At 36.8% G+C, this 19,508-nt stretch overlaps 1 protein-coding gene and 2 non-coding genes across 4 annotated transcripts; 1 reads left to right on the top strand and 2 right to left on the bottom strand.

Annotated features, from left to right (window-relative positions):
• Nucleotides 1-6,116: 6,116 nt before the first annotated feature.
• Nucleotides 6,117-6,414, bottom strand: LOC147841707 (signal recognition particle RNA). The gene has a single exon (XR_015503146.1).
• Nucleotides 6,415-10,603: 4,189 nt separating this feature from the next.
• Nucleotides 10,604-14,373, top strand: LOC147841706 (E3 ubiquitin-protein ligase RBBP6-like). 2 transcript variants are annotated; one of them, XM_087273437.1, is made up of 7 exons: nt 10,668-11,876; nt 12,076-12,175; nt 12,279-12,354; nt 12,593-12,681; nt 12,758-12,854; nt 12,958-13,097; nt 13,193-13,459. In XM_087273437.1, the coding sequence occupies exons 1-7, from the start codon at nt 11,717-11,719 to the stop codon at nt 13,362-13,364; spliced, it is 834 nt and encodes a 277-aa protein (XP_087129563.1). In that variant the 5' UTR covers nt 10,668-11,716; the 3' UTR covers nt 13,365-13,459. The 2 variants fall into 2 exon arrangements, with proteins under 2 accessions (XP_087129564.1, XP_087129563.1); XM_087273438.1 differs by lacking the exon at nt 12,758-12,854 and having other exon boundaries at nt 10,604-11,876; nt 13,193-14,373.
• Nucleotides 14,374-16,504: 2,131 nt separating this feature from the next.
• Nucleotides 16,505-16,801, bottom strand: LOC147841705 (signal recognition particle RNA). Its single transcript, XR_015503185.1, has one exon.
• Between the last annotated feature and the right edge of the window lie 2,707 nt (nt 16,802-19,508).

The raw sequence follows: 19,508 nt of genomic DNA, 5'->3' as shown, positions 1-19,508 counted from the left end.
TTCTAACGAAGATATTTTATTCATTAAAGTTATTATTTTATTGACTTGAATACAGAACTACTTCTCCTGCTGAATGTGAGTTTATTGCACGCAGCGCTGTATTTCACAGCACAAAACTCGCTCTGATCCGGGAGAGACATGCCAACGACTTGCGCTGCTGACTTTTTTTCCCTGCTGCGCATCGAATAAAGCGAATAAAGTCACGCTTGGCCTCGTCGATGTCCAAATTCCCCAACAACATCACTATATCCATGGAACACGAACTTGCAGACTCTTTTAACAACGAGGAAATAATTGCACTTTTTAATTCAAAGCCAGGACAGCTTGTTAATACCGGCGAGACTACCTGAAGGACGGCGTGTTCGTGTTGTAATGTCGGCCGTTCAAAAGACATTGCCTGAAAGCTTTACGGAGCGGCACTGTAACTGTCCAAGGTACTGTTGTATGATTTATATTATAGCATATGCACTAATAAACAATTCAAAAGAATGAATGAATTAAATAAATATGGATTCTTAAATGTCAGTATTGCTTTTACTCAAAAAATATCAATACGTTTTGACAAATGTTTTATAAAAACAAAATGAGCAATTTTCATCATTTCAGCTATAGGCAATTATATGATTCAGTTATACATAAGTTATATGACATTTATGAGGCATGTAACATGTTTCTGTGTTTTTTTTTTTGTGGTGATCTTTAATATAGCTACGCAAATATTTTCTAAAACGTCTAGCAATATTTCGCCTACAGCTTGTTAGTTAATAATGAACACAAAAATAATTATAAAAATAAAAATAAAATGATCAAAATAAAAAGATAATAAAGCAGCATTTTAGTGCTTTATATGCTTTAAATCCTGCAATATATGTGTTGTTTCATATTCGTTTTTTTCACTTGCTGCATTCGTTATTTAATGTTTGAATAGTAAAACAAATAACAGCCATCGCTTAAATGGTTTCATTTTACCATCAAAATGTAGTATATTTTATATCATTATCAACTTTTGATATAAATACGCAGTGTAATTATGTAATTTATGTGCTGTGTTTTATTAGTGAAAGTGCCCGCTCACCTTTGACAAGGCCTGTCCAAAATGATATTTTTGCCACTATAATGCAAATGCACTATTATTGTTGTCTTATCATTGTTTTTTTCTGTTATGTTCAGAGATTTTAAATATTATTTATTTCCCCTCCAATTATTTTTAATCATCACGTTACATTTTGGTAATTTTCCCTCCAAATAAAATTTAGCCAGAGCTGCGCAACATATAAATAAATAAGGGTGCACATTTAGCACCCCTATTTGATAGAGCGGCATAACAGTGTAGTCACATGCTTTTGCTTTTATGAAAAATAAATAAATAAATAGTTTCGGCTCTTATTTAACTTTAATTGAACAAAGGGAGCCGTTTACATTGCGTTACCAAGGCAACTACTGATGCGTTTTGTGTAATGTTTTAAAGAGCTTTGTCGCAGCACGACAGTGGAAAATGAAACCGTATCCGTGCTGTCTGGCCCGGTTTGGCACGGAATGGAACAGTTCTGTTTAAAGAACGATTCAGCACGATAGTGGAAAAGCGGCTTTAGTGTCTCAGCTATGAAATAGTTCAGTTTTGTATGTAGCCTAATGGCAAAGTGTTTATATTAAGTTTCTTTTTTTATTCAGCTTATTTAGAAAAACGTTTGGAGCATTTTTTTATTCGTTAAAAATACGTTTGTTTTTTTAACGAACAGCGCCCAGCGGAAGACCATCATTGTCTGTTTGATCAGTTTGCCTTCTCAGATCATCACGACTTGCCTAAAATAAAAGATATAAAACAGTTCAAGTATAAAACAATGGTAGCTTAAACGTTAAAGAATGTGTGCTATTAGGTGCATAGTTTGCTTATAAAACGCTTGCAGGACATAGGGGCGCCAGAGCATTCATTTGCATTTTTTCAGTGGGAGCAATTTAAAGTTATCCGTCATTTTTGCTCACAAAGTACGAGTAATACATCAAAAAACGTTACAGTGTTTTTATAAAATAAAGAAAACCAAAATTATGCGCTTTCTGTCGTCTGGTTTTTGAACAGGAGCGCTTAACAAAATGAAGCAAAATGTATATGCCTCACAGACATAATAAATATATTTATAGAAAGCTTTAAATTATTATTTAACGAAATAAAACAAATCGAAAACAAAAAAACTCCTTCATGTAATCCGTAAAGATGAATTTCACTCTAAAGGCGAGTCCAAGAGGAGATTGCCAGTCAGGATCTTTGCGACACTGACTCAGAATAAGTTTATTAATAAATAATTAAGATATGTCCTTACTCTTTCCTCGACACATTCATTGTTATTTGTTTCTGCCGGTGCTTGGGGCGAGTTTTAGCTTATTGTGTGCGCTTGAACGCGGATTCACGGTAGCAGTTTTAACATGGAGTGACACGACATCTGACGTACAGATGACACTGGCACATGCCACTGAGTGTAGTGACACTTCCGGTGGCACGTCCGGTTTTCCACTGTCATGTGTCACTCGCTAGTGGCATGTGTAGTGACCTGTGTCACTCAGAGTGTCGCGCTGCATGTCACTGCAGTGACATCGACACCCGGCGAAGCTTATGACATTAATTAACACGAGCAAAACCATATTTAATCATTACGCGACTTTTAACCTAATTTATCGCGTCGCAAGTTAGTTTATTTGCTGAGCTACTCCACGATGTTTTAATTTAAAAGCATTTATTTTATGTATTCGTAGTCATACTTCCGTACGTAATATAGTCATTTGACAGTACATGTCAGTCAAATTTATTGTGGCATGCTTATGTATGGGAGGGGTTACACTTATCTGTTGTACTGTATATTATTGCATCCTGGCAGTTCCTTTGTTCCCTACAATATGGACTTTTCTATGTTTTTAATTCATTCATTTATTTTATTATTTAACTTATTTTCATTTTAAGGTATTTTAAATAATATCCTTTAAAAAGTTATAATAAAATGCATGTTGAAAACTCATAACATATATGCATGTAAGATAACAGGTGTCATTTGCCTAATGATTTTTAAATATTAAAGCAAGGAGACTTATAAGATTAATGTGCTTATAACGTGCTTATACTGACACCTACTGGCACATGTCACAAGATCACTGACACTGGCATGTGTCACTGACATTACTGGCATGTGTCTAAAAAGAGCCACTTGACAATAATGATGATCAGGGTTACACATAGGCTGTTAATATATTAGGGCCCAGGGGCCCACAAGTTATGTGTTAAAAGTGCGTTGCATACATAGTACCCCCACCCCTACTCACCTCAGGGGCAAGGAAAAAAAGTTCAGGCTCAGGAATTTTTTCCACTATCAGCCCTGTATATTTATATATATATATATATATATATATATATATATATATATATATATATATATATATATATATATATATATATATATATATATATATATATATATACACACATGGCCTCACTGTAGGAAGGCTGCTGGTGGGAGTCCCGACTGGGTCAGATGGCATTTCTGTGTGGAGTTTGCTTGTTCTCTCCGTGTTCATGTGGGTTTCCTCTGGGTGCTCCAAACCCATGTGCTATGCTGTAGGTGAATGAATAAACTAAATTAGCCATAGTGTGTGTGTGTGTGTGTGTGTGTCTGTGTGTGCGTGTGTGTGTGTGTGTGTGTGTGTGTGTGTGTGTGTGTGTGTGTGTGTGTGTGTGTGTGAATGAGGGTGTATGGATATTTCCCAGTACTGGGTTGCAGCTGGAAGGATATCCGCTGTGTAAAACATATGCTGGATAAGTTGGCAGTTCATTCCGCTGTGGCGACCCCAGATTAATAAAGGGACTAAGCTAAAGGAAAATGAATGAATAAATTGATTGATTTTATTTGACAATTTTAACAAAAATATACAAACAAGTCCAGTTTGACATTCATATCTTAAAAACTGTCGAGGATAAAATACACAATAAAGCCACAGGCTGATTTCCATCGTGGTCATCGATATTCTTAAAAAATGAACGAGCAAATCATAAAGTGCAAACATCATCAGCTCAGAAACTCAGCACAACAAAAATCCTCAACTTCAACCGTAAAACAGCCATTTTTTAATTTCCTCTATAAAACTCTCAAATTGAATCAATTTAAAACTCCTCGGCAGTATATTCCAAGCAACAGTACACAGAAAAGACTTTCTACCTGTTTCACTCTTAAATCTACAAGGACAAATACCCCTGCTACTCGCTCTTGTAGAATGACAGTGTACCTCACTAACTAAAACTTGATAAGTAAATATTTTGGGAACATTTTCTTTAAAATCTTAAACACCATCACCAATTTCAGAAAAGTGACCCTTTTTCCAACTTTTAATAAATTAATTTGACTATAATATTCATTATTTAAATGTGTCAGTAGAAGTACTTTGATAACAATTCTGCAACTTATTTTGGGCCGTCTGCAATTTATTTTTCATTTTTGTGGAACTACTGCTGTACCAAAAGACTGCAGCATAGTCAAAGTATGACTGCACTAATGCACTAGCCAATATTTGTAAAGTTTGTAAATCTAAGAGCTCTGTCTGTCTTGCTAAAAACTTAATTTTAGAACTTTTGAATGGACTATAACAGCCATCTTCTCACCTGTCAAATTACTGTCTGAAATGCAACCTAAATATTTCCCTTCATGTTTGTGTTCATTAATTTGATGCTCTACTTTTACCTCTGATCTGACACATTTTCTCAGTTTCGCAGCTGAACCAAATAAAATAAATTCTGGTTTACACAAGTGTAAGGACAATTTATTAAGGTTAAACCATTAAGAGACTTCCTCAGTTTGTTTATTTCATTTTCAATAAATTCCTTCCTCTCATGAGACACAATTATTGCTGCATCATCCGCATTTAACAAAAGCTTTTTTGAACAGGCCATTTTCAAATCATTGATGTATATTAAAAAAGCAAAGGACCTAAAACACTGCCTTGTGAAACCCCATAAGAAACGGTCGAATAATCTAAAAACACACCATTTAAATCTACTATTTGACATCTGTTTTCAAGGTAAGACTTCATGCATTTACAGGCCAAAACACCAAAACCCATTGCCTTTACTTTTAAAATCAATATCCTGTGATCGACTGTATTGAAAGCTTTTTGCAGGTCTAAGAAAACCATCCCACTTAACTTCCTTTATCCATATCGCTCTTTATATAATTTGTTAAATAAAAGAAACTGTTGAATCAGTGGAATGATTTTTCTAAAACCGGATTGAAACTCTACAATACGTCACATTTTAAACAATATTTTTCAATGTGCTAATAAATAACTTTTTCCCTCCCTTTTGACAAAGCACTCAAAATTGATACCAGCCTAGAATTATTAACCTCAAACCTACTACCTTTCTTAAAAAGAGGAATAACTCTTGCTTTTTTCAACTTTACCTTGACAAATAGAAAAATTGATAATATGTGTAACCATCGGAGTGACGCATTTAGGGAGTCTTTGAGGGAACTGCACTGGAATATTATCTAACCCTGTTGCTTTACTATTTTTAAGTGTTATTAATTTCTTAAATATATCCCCCTCCTCTATTTTATTAAACAAAACTTTCTAGATTAAAACTGCATTTGGCATAATACTCTATAATATAATTTATCAATAAAAATGCCATTTTGTACTGGAAGCTTTTTAACAGTCAATATCAGGTGGTATTAAAAAAATAATTAACAATGTCATAGTCAGATATAATTAAAACAAACATGATGAAGCCAGTAAATCTGGTTGTGACCTACCCGTGTGTTACTTTTGTTTCTGATGGGGTCAAAAATTATAATGTGCCATTTATGTTTAAAGTAAAATTATTCTCTATATATATTTTTTAATTTGATATATTTTCAATTAAATTCAATATATTTCTGTCTAAGGCATATTTTTAAAATATAGACATGAAATTGAGATGATTTTTGTATTTTTGTTTACAAATAATTTTTTTGAAGTCTGCTAGTAAACTTTTAATTATTACTTACTATTAATAATGCATAGTCATCATACATCTCTAAATCTTTATTTCTTCAGTTTTACAGTTAGAAAGACAAATCAAAGTTTAAAAAAAAAATTTATGTAAAAGTCTGCGTCTCTCTGTGTCGCTCAGGCTGAACTGAAGTGTCTATTCACAGGCACGATCCCACTACTGATCGGCACGGGAGCTTTGACCTGCTCCGTTTCCGACCTGGGCCGGTTCACTCCTCCTTAAACGACCTGGCGGTCCCGAGCTCACCCAGGAGCACCATATCGATACCGAACTTAGTGCAGACACCCGATCGACATAGTCCACTGCAGTCCAGAAGCCCTGAGCTCAAGCGATCCGCAGCCTCAGCCTCCCAGTAGCTTGGATTACAGGCGCGCACCACTGAACCCGGCGAGAGCTGAGAGAATCAGAGCTGTGGAGAATCTGATCATCACAGCGACCTCTAGTGGAGGAAAACTCACTTTTATAGAAGTGAACTAATGCTTTAATAACCTGTGCTAATCATTCACTTACAATAGCATTATAGTTCACTATTATCCAGCAAGTTTTTACGCAGCGGATGCCCTTCCAGCCGCAACACATCTTTGGGAAACATCCACACACACACACACTCATACACTACGGACAATTTAGTCTACCCAATTCACCTGTACCGCATGTCTTTGGACTGTGGGGGAAACCGGAGCACCCAGAGGAAACCCACGTGAAGGCAGGGGGAAAATGCAAACTCCACACAGAAACTGCGCCACTGCCTCGCCACCTTCACTATTGGAATTCATAACTTGATAATCCATTGTCTGTAATATTTTTTTTTGCATGAGTAAAATTTGCATCTTCACTGATTTTTCGTAATAATTAAAACAATGGTAAATCTGATAAATGATTAGAAATGATCCTTATATCAGGGATTATTCATTGCAGTCTTCTTGTTTTGTTTTAATTCATTGATGCAAATTAGGTCTGTAAATCATTTTTCATTATTCTGTAAACATTAAATGAGATCTGAATCACTAACCCTAAACAAAAGAGTTTTTGAATTAGAAACTCTCAATAATATGAATCAGCCTTTCAGTTCAAGCCTGCTGCAGTCGCTCTTCTTCTTGGAAAGGTCAGTGCTGATCCTTGTTCTGCAGATTCTGACGTTTTAAATCTGCTTGTGGTGTTTTATTTATTTGTATATGGGTGTAGGGTCCACCCAGTTGGTCCAATGACGGTATCCAATGGTGGATGAAGGTTCACTGCATGTTCAGTCTTTCCAGTGCACAATATTGATTTATATTAAACTTAACTCATATCTGACTCCAATTTTAGTATGAGGTGGTTTAGAATATTAATATATTTATCCTCGTTTTATCTGACTCCAATTATAAAACATTGATAAGATTATTTTGTTTCCTTTCACAATATTTTAGATTATGATTGAATATTCTTTTGATTTGTTATTATACCTTATTCTCATTTACTCAGATTCCTATAGCATCTCGAGTCTTGCACCGGCCGGGTATATAATCTCTTAATACAAGCTTGTCAGTCTTGGTCATTAAACAGAGGCGATTAACCACTCTCCTAAAGTGGCAGAACCCTATACTTACTCAATTTAGGAGATTTTTATGTGGTCCCCATAGATCTGTTATCTACTTAATGAAGACAAAGTATTTTAATAATAATCGCACAGGATTATAGGTTTGTAGATGAAGGCCTAAATACCCACATTTAGATTAGTTTCAACAATATTTTGTTGTTCTAAATAGAAAACTCATAGTTGGCCTTTTACAGTCTAAATACTTGAATTAATGCCAATATGTTAGTCGGATCTCTAGCAACATTGTATAGCGTGCCACACTGCTCCGTCTAACATGTTTTAGTCCGTTACTAACCTGTACAGTGGCTTGTAGTGCTATGGACAACAACATTTATCAGTGATAATAACACGAGGACTGTTTGAATAATTCAAAACATAACAATTTATTAGTCAGGTAAATGTGTATTATGCCAATTCAATCAGTCAATTCATAAAAGATCAATAAATACATCAAGTTACCAAAGATAAATCCAAGATTAAAAGATGCATTCCTGACTTTAAAATATACATAACATGGAGCATAAGCTCCATGTTACGGGCTGATCGGGGTAAGCAGAATCGCGCTGAGCCTTTCTCAAACCTTACCTTAAGTAATCCAAGAATTCCCTCAAGGACAGGGGTGTGTGCATAACAAAAGACATTTGCATTTAGTGCTGCCTGTGGAAAAGTCACACCCTTCACAGTGGTTCAAAAGATGCCTGAAGTTATATATTTATTGTTTTGATTATGTCTATTTCTGAGAGAATGAGACCATTGTACCAATCGCACTGAGACATTTCAAATGATATCAAACATGATAGATAAAGTCACTTAGGTTAATCTGGAACATTCAAACATTGAAATGACCATATGTGTGAGTTGGGGTGGTTGAAGCCGAGTTTCAGCAGACTCAGATGCAAATGCAGCAGGAATTGGTTTTTCCCGCATTCCCACCTGCTGGGTTGTGGTCAACAGTCTCTGTTTTCAGCTCATGTTTTGAATTGTCAAAGACATCAAAAATATTTGTAATATTTCAATTCTTACATGGGCTTATTTTTGTGATGAAGAAACCCACAGTAATGATAATAAACGAGTGGATTGTGACAGATCCACAGATGCTTTCAGATTTGTGCTCATCATCTATGAGATTTATCCTTTCTCTTTTTTTATTACAGGTTTTTACAATTGTTTTGCCACAAATTTCAGAACTTTGGTGTCAATTTTCAAAAGTCTAGACACAAAATTCACAACCTTTGCCAAAATTGTACATTTTTGCAAAACTTTTAACTCTTTTTTCAAATGCTTGGATACAACACACACAAGTCAAACATACTTTATTCATTGAACTCAGATCACCTTTTCAATATAACACAATTAAACTTCAAATTGATCCCATTTCAAAATGCAACTCAAACATTACATTTGAAATAACCATGTATTCATTTACTTCACATGATGTTATTATCAACTGATACAAGCACTCCAAATGATGAATAACTGCTGCATTATTGTTGATGTGGGGAAACTGATGTACAATATTACATGTTTAGATGATGAAATAATCAGGATAGATCAAATGACATCAGTTACCACAGAAGATGACCCAACTGAACTACATTACAGTTTTTCTCGATTGCTTGGATGCAGTTGTCAACTGAAACTCCACCTTTTCAAAACAGTTAACACACAGCCCTAAACAGCAGTACTCATGGTCAAAATGACACATTATGCTTGCAAAAGGCACACATCGTGTCAAAACATTTCACATATGCAACAAAAGCTAGTTTTACCTTCAAACAACACAACTTGCAAACAAGTATATGAGCTCTTTCAATTAATCATTACACAATGCACAACAAAATACAAAACTCAAAATGCACCACCATTGCTTGCCATTGTAGCTTATAGCCAATGGCATTTGTTGTCTCTATTTGGGCTGTCAAATTCGCCTTTTTGCAAAGAATTGGATCAAGAATAAGATGTGCTTTGATTGAATTCATATTGAATTCATGACATTTTTCAAACTGTGGCTGAAAACTGAAATACTGTATATAAAAAAAACAGACAAACGTAATAAAATACTGTAAATATTAGAGAAAACACATCTAAACTAATATACAGTCAAATCTATTGGGAGTATAGGACATAGCCATATTGACCTCCTCCATCAATGCTGGCACAGAACTACACAGACCTTCCATCGTTTTTATAAGGTTTGCAGACTGATGGCTAATTGAAAATTTGTGTGAAGGAGTGTCAAACCGGTGCTTCAGTGATTTCATACTGATGTTGGTAGTTTTTAATAGTTAGGAATAGATGGATTCTGATTGGTTACCAAAACTAAAACAATGGAGTTTGGACTGCTTGAATGACATCTGTGTTAACTTTTTGGAAAAATGGTGGGGAAAATGTGTCAACCCAATGAGAAAGGGTTTACACATTTGCAAGACCGGTCCTCTGCTCTGCTGGGATAGTGATAATGAAAATGAAGAAGAACCTAGTTTCTTTAACCAGGTCAAAGCAAACTAGAAAAACTGTATCTATAGATGTCTTTATTCATCCTTAGTCCATATTTATGGTTTCTTTGTTCTGTGTACCACTTTTACAGACAATGTTTATATATTTGACATTACTGTAAGAAAGCCCAGTCACAGCAGACCAATGTCAGGCCTGGATTTACATTGACAGAAGGTTCTTTCCAAGATTTCTGAGTAATGAAAACACCACTGAAATGTAGAGGAGAACCCGTGACCAAATCCACAAGACCAGACTGATGGTAACACAAAATCCCAAAATAGAAATCTGATATATAGAAATATATGCAAATTACATATGTGACATAATAGTTCATATGAATTTTACATATATAAAATATGTTATACATGTCAAAATATTGCCATTTGTTAAAATATTAGAATTACAAATATGTAGATATATGTTACGTATATATATGATCCATTATGTTATATATTTTACCCCTACAAATATATATAAATGATATGGTTGAAAAAAATATAAACAATGATTTTTTTCACTATTTTGACAAATTATTGACTATTATGACATTTTATAATAATGTAATTTGCAGATGGGACCATATATCATGCCATTTATCAGCTTTCTATATGGGGACGTGAAGTGAGAAAAAAAATACAGTAAACCTACATTATGATGGAATGAATAAAACTAGTTCAGTATATCCACTGTCTGCACTGTTTCCCTTTACACTTATAGACCATAATGAATTCTGTATCATATATTTTAAACAACAATATTTAATGATTGTTAATGATTGTTTATTGAAGCGATGTGCATCTTGTGTGCTGCTGGTGATCTAAAGTAGTGTTCCTGTAGTATTTGTATTATAAAAGGATTATGTGAACCAATGATCCTGCAAATGCAAGACTTCTTTAAGGGAATGAATGCTGTATGCAGAACACTGGAGAGTGTTAAAAGTAGTGACTGTTTAGGATTTTGTGTCTAGAGTTTTTTTTAATTGACATCAGGGTTCTGAAATTTGTGGCAAAACAATTGGAAAAAAAACTGTAACACATAATGAAGATCAAGGGCAAACAAATAAATGATGAGCTTAGAGAGTTTTAAATCATTTTAACATACAGAGATGAACATTTGTAGAAAATACATTTAAAGGTGTTTTTAAAAAGTGTTAAATTACTTTAAAACGGAAAAACAAATCGCCAATAGGTGGCAGCAAGAGACCTCTTTAATCGAGTGAAGCTTTAAGTGATTCATTCAGCCACGAATCACTGATTCAGTGACTCGCCCGACTCTATACAGAGTCCTGAATCATTCGTGTAAGGAAACGCCACTGTGTATTATTCAGAGATGGCCAACTGTTCTGCTGTTTATTTTATTATTATCATAGTAATGATTTCACTATTATTAATGAGAAAATAACGCGGAAGTTTTTAGCGCCTTGTCACGTGATCGTCAACATCCATGGCAACGGTTCTATTTGTGTTGTTTTGAACTTCGCTCATTGGCATCTGATCTCGGCGTCCTTCTTGGCTACTGATTCCCAGATTATTGATTGTTGGATACATCGATTGATCGTCTGCTTCTCCCATCATTCAGGTTTGACCCTTGTTATCACACTGTGGTTTGTATTCAGTATGTCTTGTGTTCATTACAGGTTTCAGAGTCGACTCACCTACGACTCGCTCCAGTTTGAGGGCCTCAACATCACTGCGGGAGAGCTGAAGCGACAGATCATGAGGCGCGAGAGGCTGAAGTTCTGCCAGCTGAAGATCAGCAAAGCCCAAACTGATGAAGGTGAGATGAGGAAAAGCCACTTAAACTATACTACACTAACATTAGATGTGTTATCAGACAGACTTGTAGAAGCTGACATGTGTTATCATGACTCTGATGGTGACATATAGTGATGTTTTGAGTGTTTTAAAATGCTAATGGCACTCAAAGTATACTATGGTAAATGATTATTAATATATAAACTTTATTTTGCTGTCAGAATACACAGATGATGATGCTCTCATCCCCAAAAACATGTCGGTCATCATCAGACGGGTCCCTGCTGCTGGACTGAAGTCCTCCAACAGAAGATTTGTTGGGTAAGTCATGTGAAATGAGCGCAATCATCCTCTGATAGATGTTATATCAAGAGTTTGAGTCTGTCTGTGGTGTTTTAGTCACACAAGCTCCTTTGTTTTGCAGCCATCAAGCTGGACCATCAGCTAAATCTTCTCAAACTGGTGATTCTTCACTCCTCTCACTGGAGCAGCTGTTGAAGGTATTGAACAACTGATTAATTCACCCCACTGTGCTGCTCTGTATTGAACTGCAGTGTTTGCATTTGAGGCGTCATAATGACATGTAGTGCAGAATATAAATACACAAAGTAAAACACACAAACGCACACACACACACACACACACACACACACACACACACACACACACACGCACACACACAGCTTCTTAGGCAGACCAGTAAAATAAAATTCTAATGTGCAAATGCCTGTGAAACAGACTGAGAATCTGGCTGAGGCAAAGGCATCAGAGGAGGACAAGCTAAAAGCGGTGATGTACCAGTCCAGTCTGTGCTACTACTCCAGCAGGTGAGCGTTCAGACACTGACAGGTTTGGTTTGTGAGAAATGTTAGAGCTGATTCTCATGGTTCTGATGTTCATCAGTGAGGCCATGACACTGCTTGGGCTTCTTCCACCCAACTATGTCTGCTTTCACTGTGGGATCCCAGGACACCACATTAGGCACTGCCCCTCTAAAGGGGTAACTGGGTTTTCTAAGCTTATGGTTGCTGTGAACTTGAGCTCTTGTCTCCATCAGTCAGATTGTTTGCTCTGTCGTTTGACTGTCACTCATGAATTCACAGGGCAGCAGCTCTGCTTCGCATAAGCGCATCCGGAGGAGCACAGGGATTCCCCGCAGCTTCCTGTTGGAGGTGGACGACCCAAACCGAAAGGGAGTCATGATGGACGGCAGCGGCAAATACGTCATTCCCATCATAGACGCGTGAGTAAACTGTACTTGGCATTGCAGCATGTTCTATTGTTTGTGAAAATCTCACATTATGTCTGCTTGTGTGTGTTTGCGCTCGATCTGTTCAGTGAGGCCTATGCTGCTGAGAAGAAAAAGAGGCCTTCCTTCTGCCAGACCAAGCCGCTGCCCTCCTCTTCCTCAGCTGGTGCAGCATCTTCAGTCCAGGATGCCAGAGGGAAACGTTCCCGCTCCCCATCTCCACCAGAGACGCACGGAGACCAGAAGAGACCACGTCACTGAGAGACCTTTACTCAAGAGACCTGGAGCCGACGTGAGCACAGTGTATATATTGTACATAGTTTATGAATAAAACTTAATAAAGATTATAGCAGCATAAACTGTGGACTGGTTGACCTTCACACAATACAGAAACACAACAGAAAATGATCAACACATTAAGATAGAAATGATGAACAAACATGCTGCGGGAGAACCAGTGTGCTGTCCTGCTCACAATCTAAAACTTTTAGTTAAAGTCTTTTAAATGTTAATCAGAAAAAAATAAAACGCTGAACAGATTTTATAGTATTCAATAGTTTTTCTCATAAAGGGGAAAAGTTCAAGAAACATGGAAGAAAAGGCGGCATGTACATATTTTTAAAAATCCATTGGAATGACAAAGATGTGCATGCTCTAATAAGTCATTTTGGCTGTGTTCATATGGTGTCCTTTGGTGGTTTCTATTGCTGTTGTTGTTTACTGTTCAGCTGACTTAAGCAAATAGATTTCTTTAAAATGTAGCTATTAAGGGAAAAAATAATGTATCTTTATATATATATATATACACACATGGCCTCGCTGTAGGAAGGCTGCTGGTGGGAGTCCCGACTGGGTCAGATGGCATTTCTGTGTGGAGTTTGCTTGTTCTCTCCGTGTTCATGTGGGTTTCCTCTGGGTGCTCCAAACCCATGTGCTATGCTGTAGGTGAATGAATAAACTAAATTAGCCATAGTGTGTGTGTGTGTGTGTGTGTTTGTGTGTGTGAATGAGGGTGTATGGATATTTCCCAGTACTGGGTTGCAGCTGGAAGGGTATCCGCTGTGTAAAAAATATGCTGGATAAGTTGGCAGTTCATTCCGCTGTGGCGACCCCAGATTAATAAAGGGACTAAGCTAAAGGAAAATGAATGAATAAATTGATTGATTTTATTTAACAATTTTAACAAAAATATACAAACAAGTCCAGTTTGACATTCATATCTTAAAAACTGTCGAGGATAAAATACACAATAAAGCCACAGGCTGATTTCCTTCGTGGTCATCGATATTCTTAAAAAATGAACGAGCAAATCATAAAGTGCAAACATCATCAGCTCAGAAACTCAGCACAACAAAAATCCTCAACTTCAACCGTAAAACAGCCATTTTTTAATTTCCTCTATAAAACTCTCAAATTGAATCAATTTAAAACTCCTCGGCAGTATATTCCAAGCAACAGTACACAGAAAAGACTTTCTACCTGTTTCACTATTAATTCTACAAGGACAAATACCCCTGCTACTCGCTCTTGTAGAATGACAGTGTACCTCACTAACTAAAACTTGATAAGTAAATATTTTGGGACCATTTTCTTTAAAATCTTAAACACCATCACCAATTTCAGAAAAGTGACCCTTTTTCCAACTTTTAATAAATTAATTTGACTATAATATTCATTATTTAAATGTGTCAGTAGAAGTACTTTGATAACAATTCTGCAACTTATTTTGGGCCGTCTGCAATTTATTTTTCATTTTTGTGGAACTACTGCTGTACCAAAAGACTGCAGCATAGTCAAAGTATGACTGCACTAATGCACTAGCCAATATTTGTAAAGTTTGGGTATCTAAGAGCTCTGTCTGTCTTGCTAAAAACTTAATTTTAGAACTTTTGATTGGACTATAACAGCCATCTTCTCACCTGTCAAATTACTGTCTGAAATGGAACCTAAATATTTCCCTTCATGTTTGTGTTCATTAATTTGATGCTCTACTTTTACCTCTGATCTGACACTTTTTCTCAGTTTCGCAGCTGAACCAAATAAAATAAATTCTGGTTTACACAAGTGTAAGGACAATTTATTAAGGTTAAACCATTAAGAGACTTCCTCAGTTTGTTCACTTATTTCATTTTCAATAAATTCCTTCCTCTCATGAGACACAATTATTGCTGCATCATCCGCATTTAACAAAAGCTTTTTTGAACGGGCCATTTTCAAATCATTGATGTATATTAAAAAAGCAAAGGACCTAAAACACTGCCTTGTGAAACCCCATAAGAAACGGTCGAATAATCTGAAAACACACCATTTAAATCTACTATTTGACATCTGTTTTCAAGGTAAGACTTCATGCATTTACAGGCCAAAACACCAAAACCCATTGCCTTTACTTTTAAAATCAATATCCTGTGATTGACTGTATTGAAAAATTTTTGCAGGTCTAAGAAAACCATCCCACTTAACTTCCTTTATCCATATCGCTCTTTATATAATTTGTTAATTAAAAGAAACTGTTGAATCAGTGGAATGATTTTCCTAAAACCCGATTGAAACTCTACAATACGTCACATTTTAAACAATATTTTTCAATGTGCTAATAAATAACTTTTTCCCTCCCTTTTGACAAAGCACTCAAAATTGATACCAGCCTAGAATTATTAACCTCAAACCTACTACCTTTATTAAAAAGAGGAATAACTCTTGCTTTTTTCAACTTTACCTTGACAAATAGAAAAATTGATAATATGTGTAACCATCGGAGTGAAGCATTTAGGGAGTCTTTGAGGGAACTGCACTGGAATATTATCTAACCCTGTTGCTTTACTATTTTGAAGTGTTATTAATTTCTTAAATATATCCCCCTCCTCTATTTTATTAAACAAAACTTTCTAGATTAAAACTGCATTTGGCATAATACTCTATAATATAATTTATCAATAAAAATGCCATTTTGTACTGGAAGCTTTTTAACCGTCAATATCAGGTGGTATTAAAAAATAATTAACAATGTCATAGTCAGATATAATTAAAACAAACATGATGAAGCCAGTAAATCTGGTTGTGACCTACCCGTGTGTTACTTTTGTTTCTGATGGGGCCAAAAATTATAATGTGCCATTTATGTTTAAAGTAAAATTATTCTCTATATATATTTTTTAATTTGATATATTTTCAATTAAATTCAATATATTTCTGTCTAAGGCATATTTTTAAAATATAGACATGAAATTGAGATGATTTTTGTATTTTTGTTTACAAATAAACTTTCTGAAGTCTGCTAGTAAACTTTTAATTATTACTTACTATTAATAATGCATAGTCATCATACATCTCTAAATCTTTATTTCTTCAGTTTTACAGTTAGAAAGACAAATCAAAGTTAAAAAAAAAAAAACTAGTGTAAAAGTCTGCGTCTCTCTGTGTCGCTCAGGCTGCACTGCAGTGTCTATTCACAGGCACGATCCCACTACTGATCGGCACGGGAGCTTTGACCTGCTCCGTTTCCGACCTGGGCCGGTTCACTCCTCCTTTAACGACCTGGCGGTCCCAAGCTCACCCAGGTGCACCATATTGATACCGAACTTAGTGTGGGCACCCGATCGACATAGTCCACTGCAGTCCAGAAGCCCTGAGCTCAAGCGATCCGCAGCCTCAGCCTCCCAGTCAGGGGCGGACTGGGACAAAAATTCGGCCCTGGCACTGTAGCCACACCAGCCCACATTACCACACCGACACAGCCCCACAGACGGACACGCACATTTCCTACTTATATTGGTGTACAGATGGTGAAATAATATAAGCAGAACCATATATATCTAATAGATATTTAAACATTTAATGTATGTGACTAGAACAAAAACAACCTGTTTATAACAAATTCATACAGTAAAACTAAATTAAAATAATATGTGAATCTCGTAGAGTCTGTGTGCTACCTGTTTATACCATTTGTCTGCTATTTATTATAGAAGTAACCTGTGAATGTGTATCAAACACACACACACATACACACACACACACACACACACACACACACACAAACACACATACACACACACACACACACACACACACACACACGCACACACACACACACACACACACACACACACACACACACACACACACACACACCTTTACAAACAAATGGACATGCAGCACTACATTCAGCATACTTTTGTTCATAAACAATACTTGTCATTCCCTGAAGTGTTGTTCTTTATTGGCACGGTCTATAGCAGGGGTGGCGAACCCGCGGCTCGCGAGCCGCTTGCGGCTCTTTTACTGCTCTTGTGCGGCTCAACCTCTCGCGCGATTTAACATACATTAACCAATTGACTAACGCCCCATTCACACGGTGCTTCTGCGTCTCTTTCTGCTTTTGTGCGGCTCAACCTCTTGCGCAATTTAACATATAATAACCAATTGACTAATGCCCCATTCACACGGGGCTTCACGTTGCTCGCTGCAGAAGCTGGGAGTAGCTCAACTTTTCAAGCGCTTACGGACGCGTTAGCCAATCAGATCGCTGTATGCAAATACACCTGCTAGAAAGTGGCCTATTGCTGACTGAATTTTATTTTCTGCCGCTTCCATTCAGACACGCCTTCAGTCAAGGGTTGACACTGAAGCCCCGTTTGATTGGGGCGCAACACGAGTGACGTGCAGTTCGTTAATATCAATCGTCATGGCAGAGTCAGGAAAGCGTACAGCTAAGCGTAAATACGAAGATGAGCGCAGAACATTTTTATCTGAATGGGAGGATTTATATTTTTTTGTTGAAAGAAATGGAAAGCCATTCTGCTTGATATGCCAGACTTCGTTGTCACATTTTAAGGCTTCAAATCTCGAGCGCCATTTCACCTCTCTCCATTCTGCCGTAGCCCGGGAATTTCCCAAAGGCAGTGAACTTCGCAAGCACAAGGTAAAGACACTGAAAGGTCAGGCAGAAAAGCAAACTCAGCTTTTCCGAAAATTTAGTAAGCATTCAGAGACGGTCACATTAGCATCATATCAGCTAGCATGGAACATTGCTCGTGCAAAAAAGCCATACCTTGAAGGAGAATTTGTTAAAAAGTGCCTCAGTGATGCTGTTGCTATTCTTTGTCCCGAAAATGAAAATTTGAAACGTTCAGTAAAGGACCTTCAACTGTCACGACACACTGTTGAACAGAGAATATCGGACATTGACAATTCAGTAGAAACACATTTACTGTCAGATCTTCAGAAGTGCCAGTATTTTAGCATTGCGTTGGATGAGTCATGCGATGTTCAAGACAAGCCACAATTGGCAATATTTGTACGGTTTGTGTCAGAAGACTGCACAATTAGGGAAGAGCTGCTTGACATAGTGCCGCTGAAAGACAGAACTCGTGGCATCGATCTGAAAGAGACACTGATGACTGTTGTTGAGAAAGCAAATCTGCAGTTATCAAAACTAACAGCCATAGTCACGGACGGAGCTCCAGCCATGCTGGGATCTGAGAGAGGTCTTGTAGGGCTGTGTAAAGCTGACGACCGTTTTCCAGCATTTTGGACTTTCCACTGTATTATCCATCAAGAGCACTTGGTGTCTAAAAAGCTAAACTTAGACCACATTATGAAACCTGTGCTGGAAATTGTCAATTTTGTACGCACACATGCTCTCAATCACAGACAGTTCAAAAATCTCATTGATGAACTTGATGAAGACCTTCCATCTGATCTGCTTTTTCACTGTGCCGTGCGATGGCTTTCAAGAGGACATGTGCTTTCTCGTTTCTTTGAGCTTTTGAATCCAGTGAAGCTGTTCCTCGCAGAGAAACATAAGGAATATCCTGAGCTACATGATCCCCAGTGGATTTCAGATTTGGCTTTTTTGGTTGACGTGCTGCATTATCTGAATGGACTGAATGTGGATCTGCAAGGGAAGTTAAAGATGCTGCCTGACCTGGTGCAAAGTGTTTTTGCATTTGTCAACAAACTCAAGCTGTTCAAGACACATCTACAAAAGAGAGACTACACACATTTTCCAACCTTGTTGAAGGCAAGTGGACAAAAAGCAGAGGTTGTAAAAGGGAGTACTGCACGGTATGCTACGCTGCTTGAAAATCTTGAGCAAAGTTTTGAGGAAAGATTCTCCAACCTACGACAAAAAAGACAACAGATAACATTTTTGATCAACCCATTCACTGCTGAATCAGGCTGTTTAAAAGCCCCTTTAGTGGAAGATGAAGCAGCATCTCAGCTTGAAATGATTGAACTTTCTGAGGATGACAGACTTAAAAGTGTCCTGAGGGAAGGAACCGTGGAGTTTTGGAAGATTGTGCCCGTTGAGAGATATCCCAATGTCAAACAGGCTGCACTCAAACTGTTGTCAATGTTTGGGTCAACTTATGTCTGTGAATCACTTTTTTTGGACACTGA

Source organism: Danio rerio, chromosome 11 (assembly GCF_052040795.2).
Source record: "Danio rerio strain M-AB ecotype USA chromosome 11, GRCz13ab, whole genome shotgun sequence".
NCBI classification, from domain to species: Eukaryota; Metazoa; Chordata; class Actinopteri; order Cypriniformes; family Danionidae; genus Danio; species Danio rerio.
The sequence above is the reverse complement of the archived record's forward strand: the minus strand, read 5'-3'. Positions and strand labels throughout refer to the sequence as shown.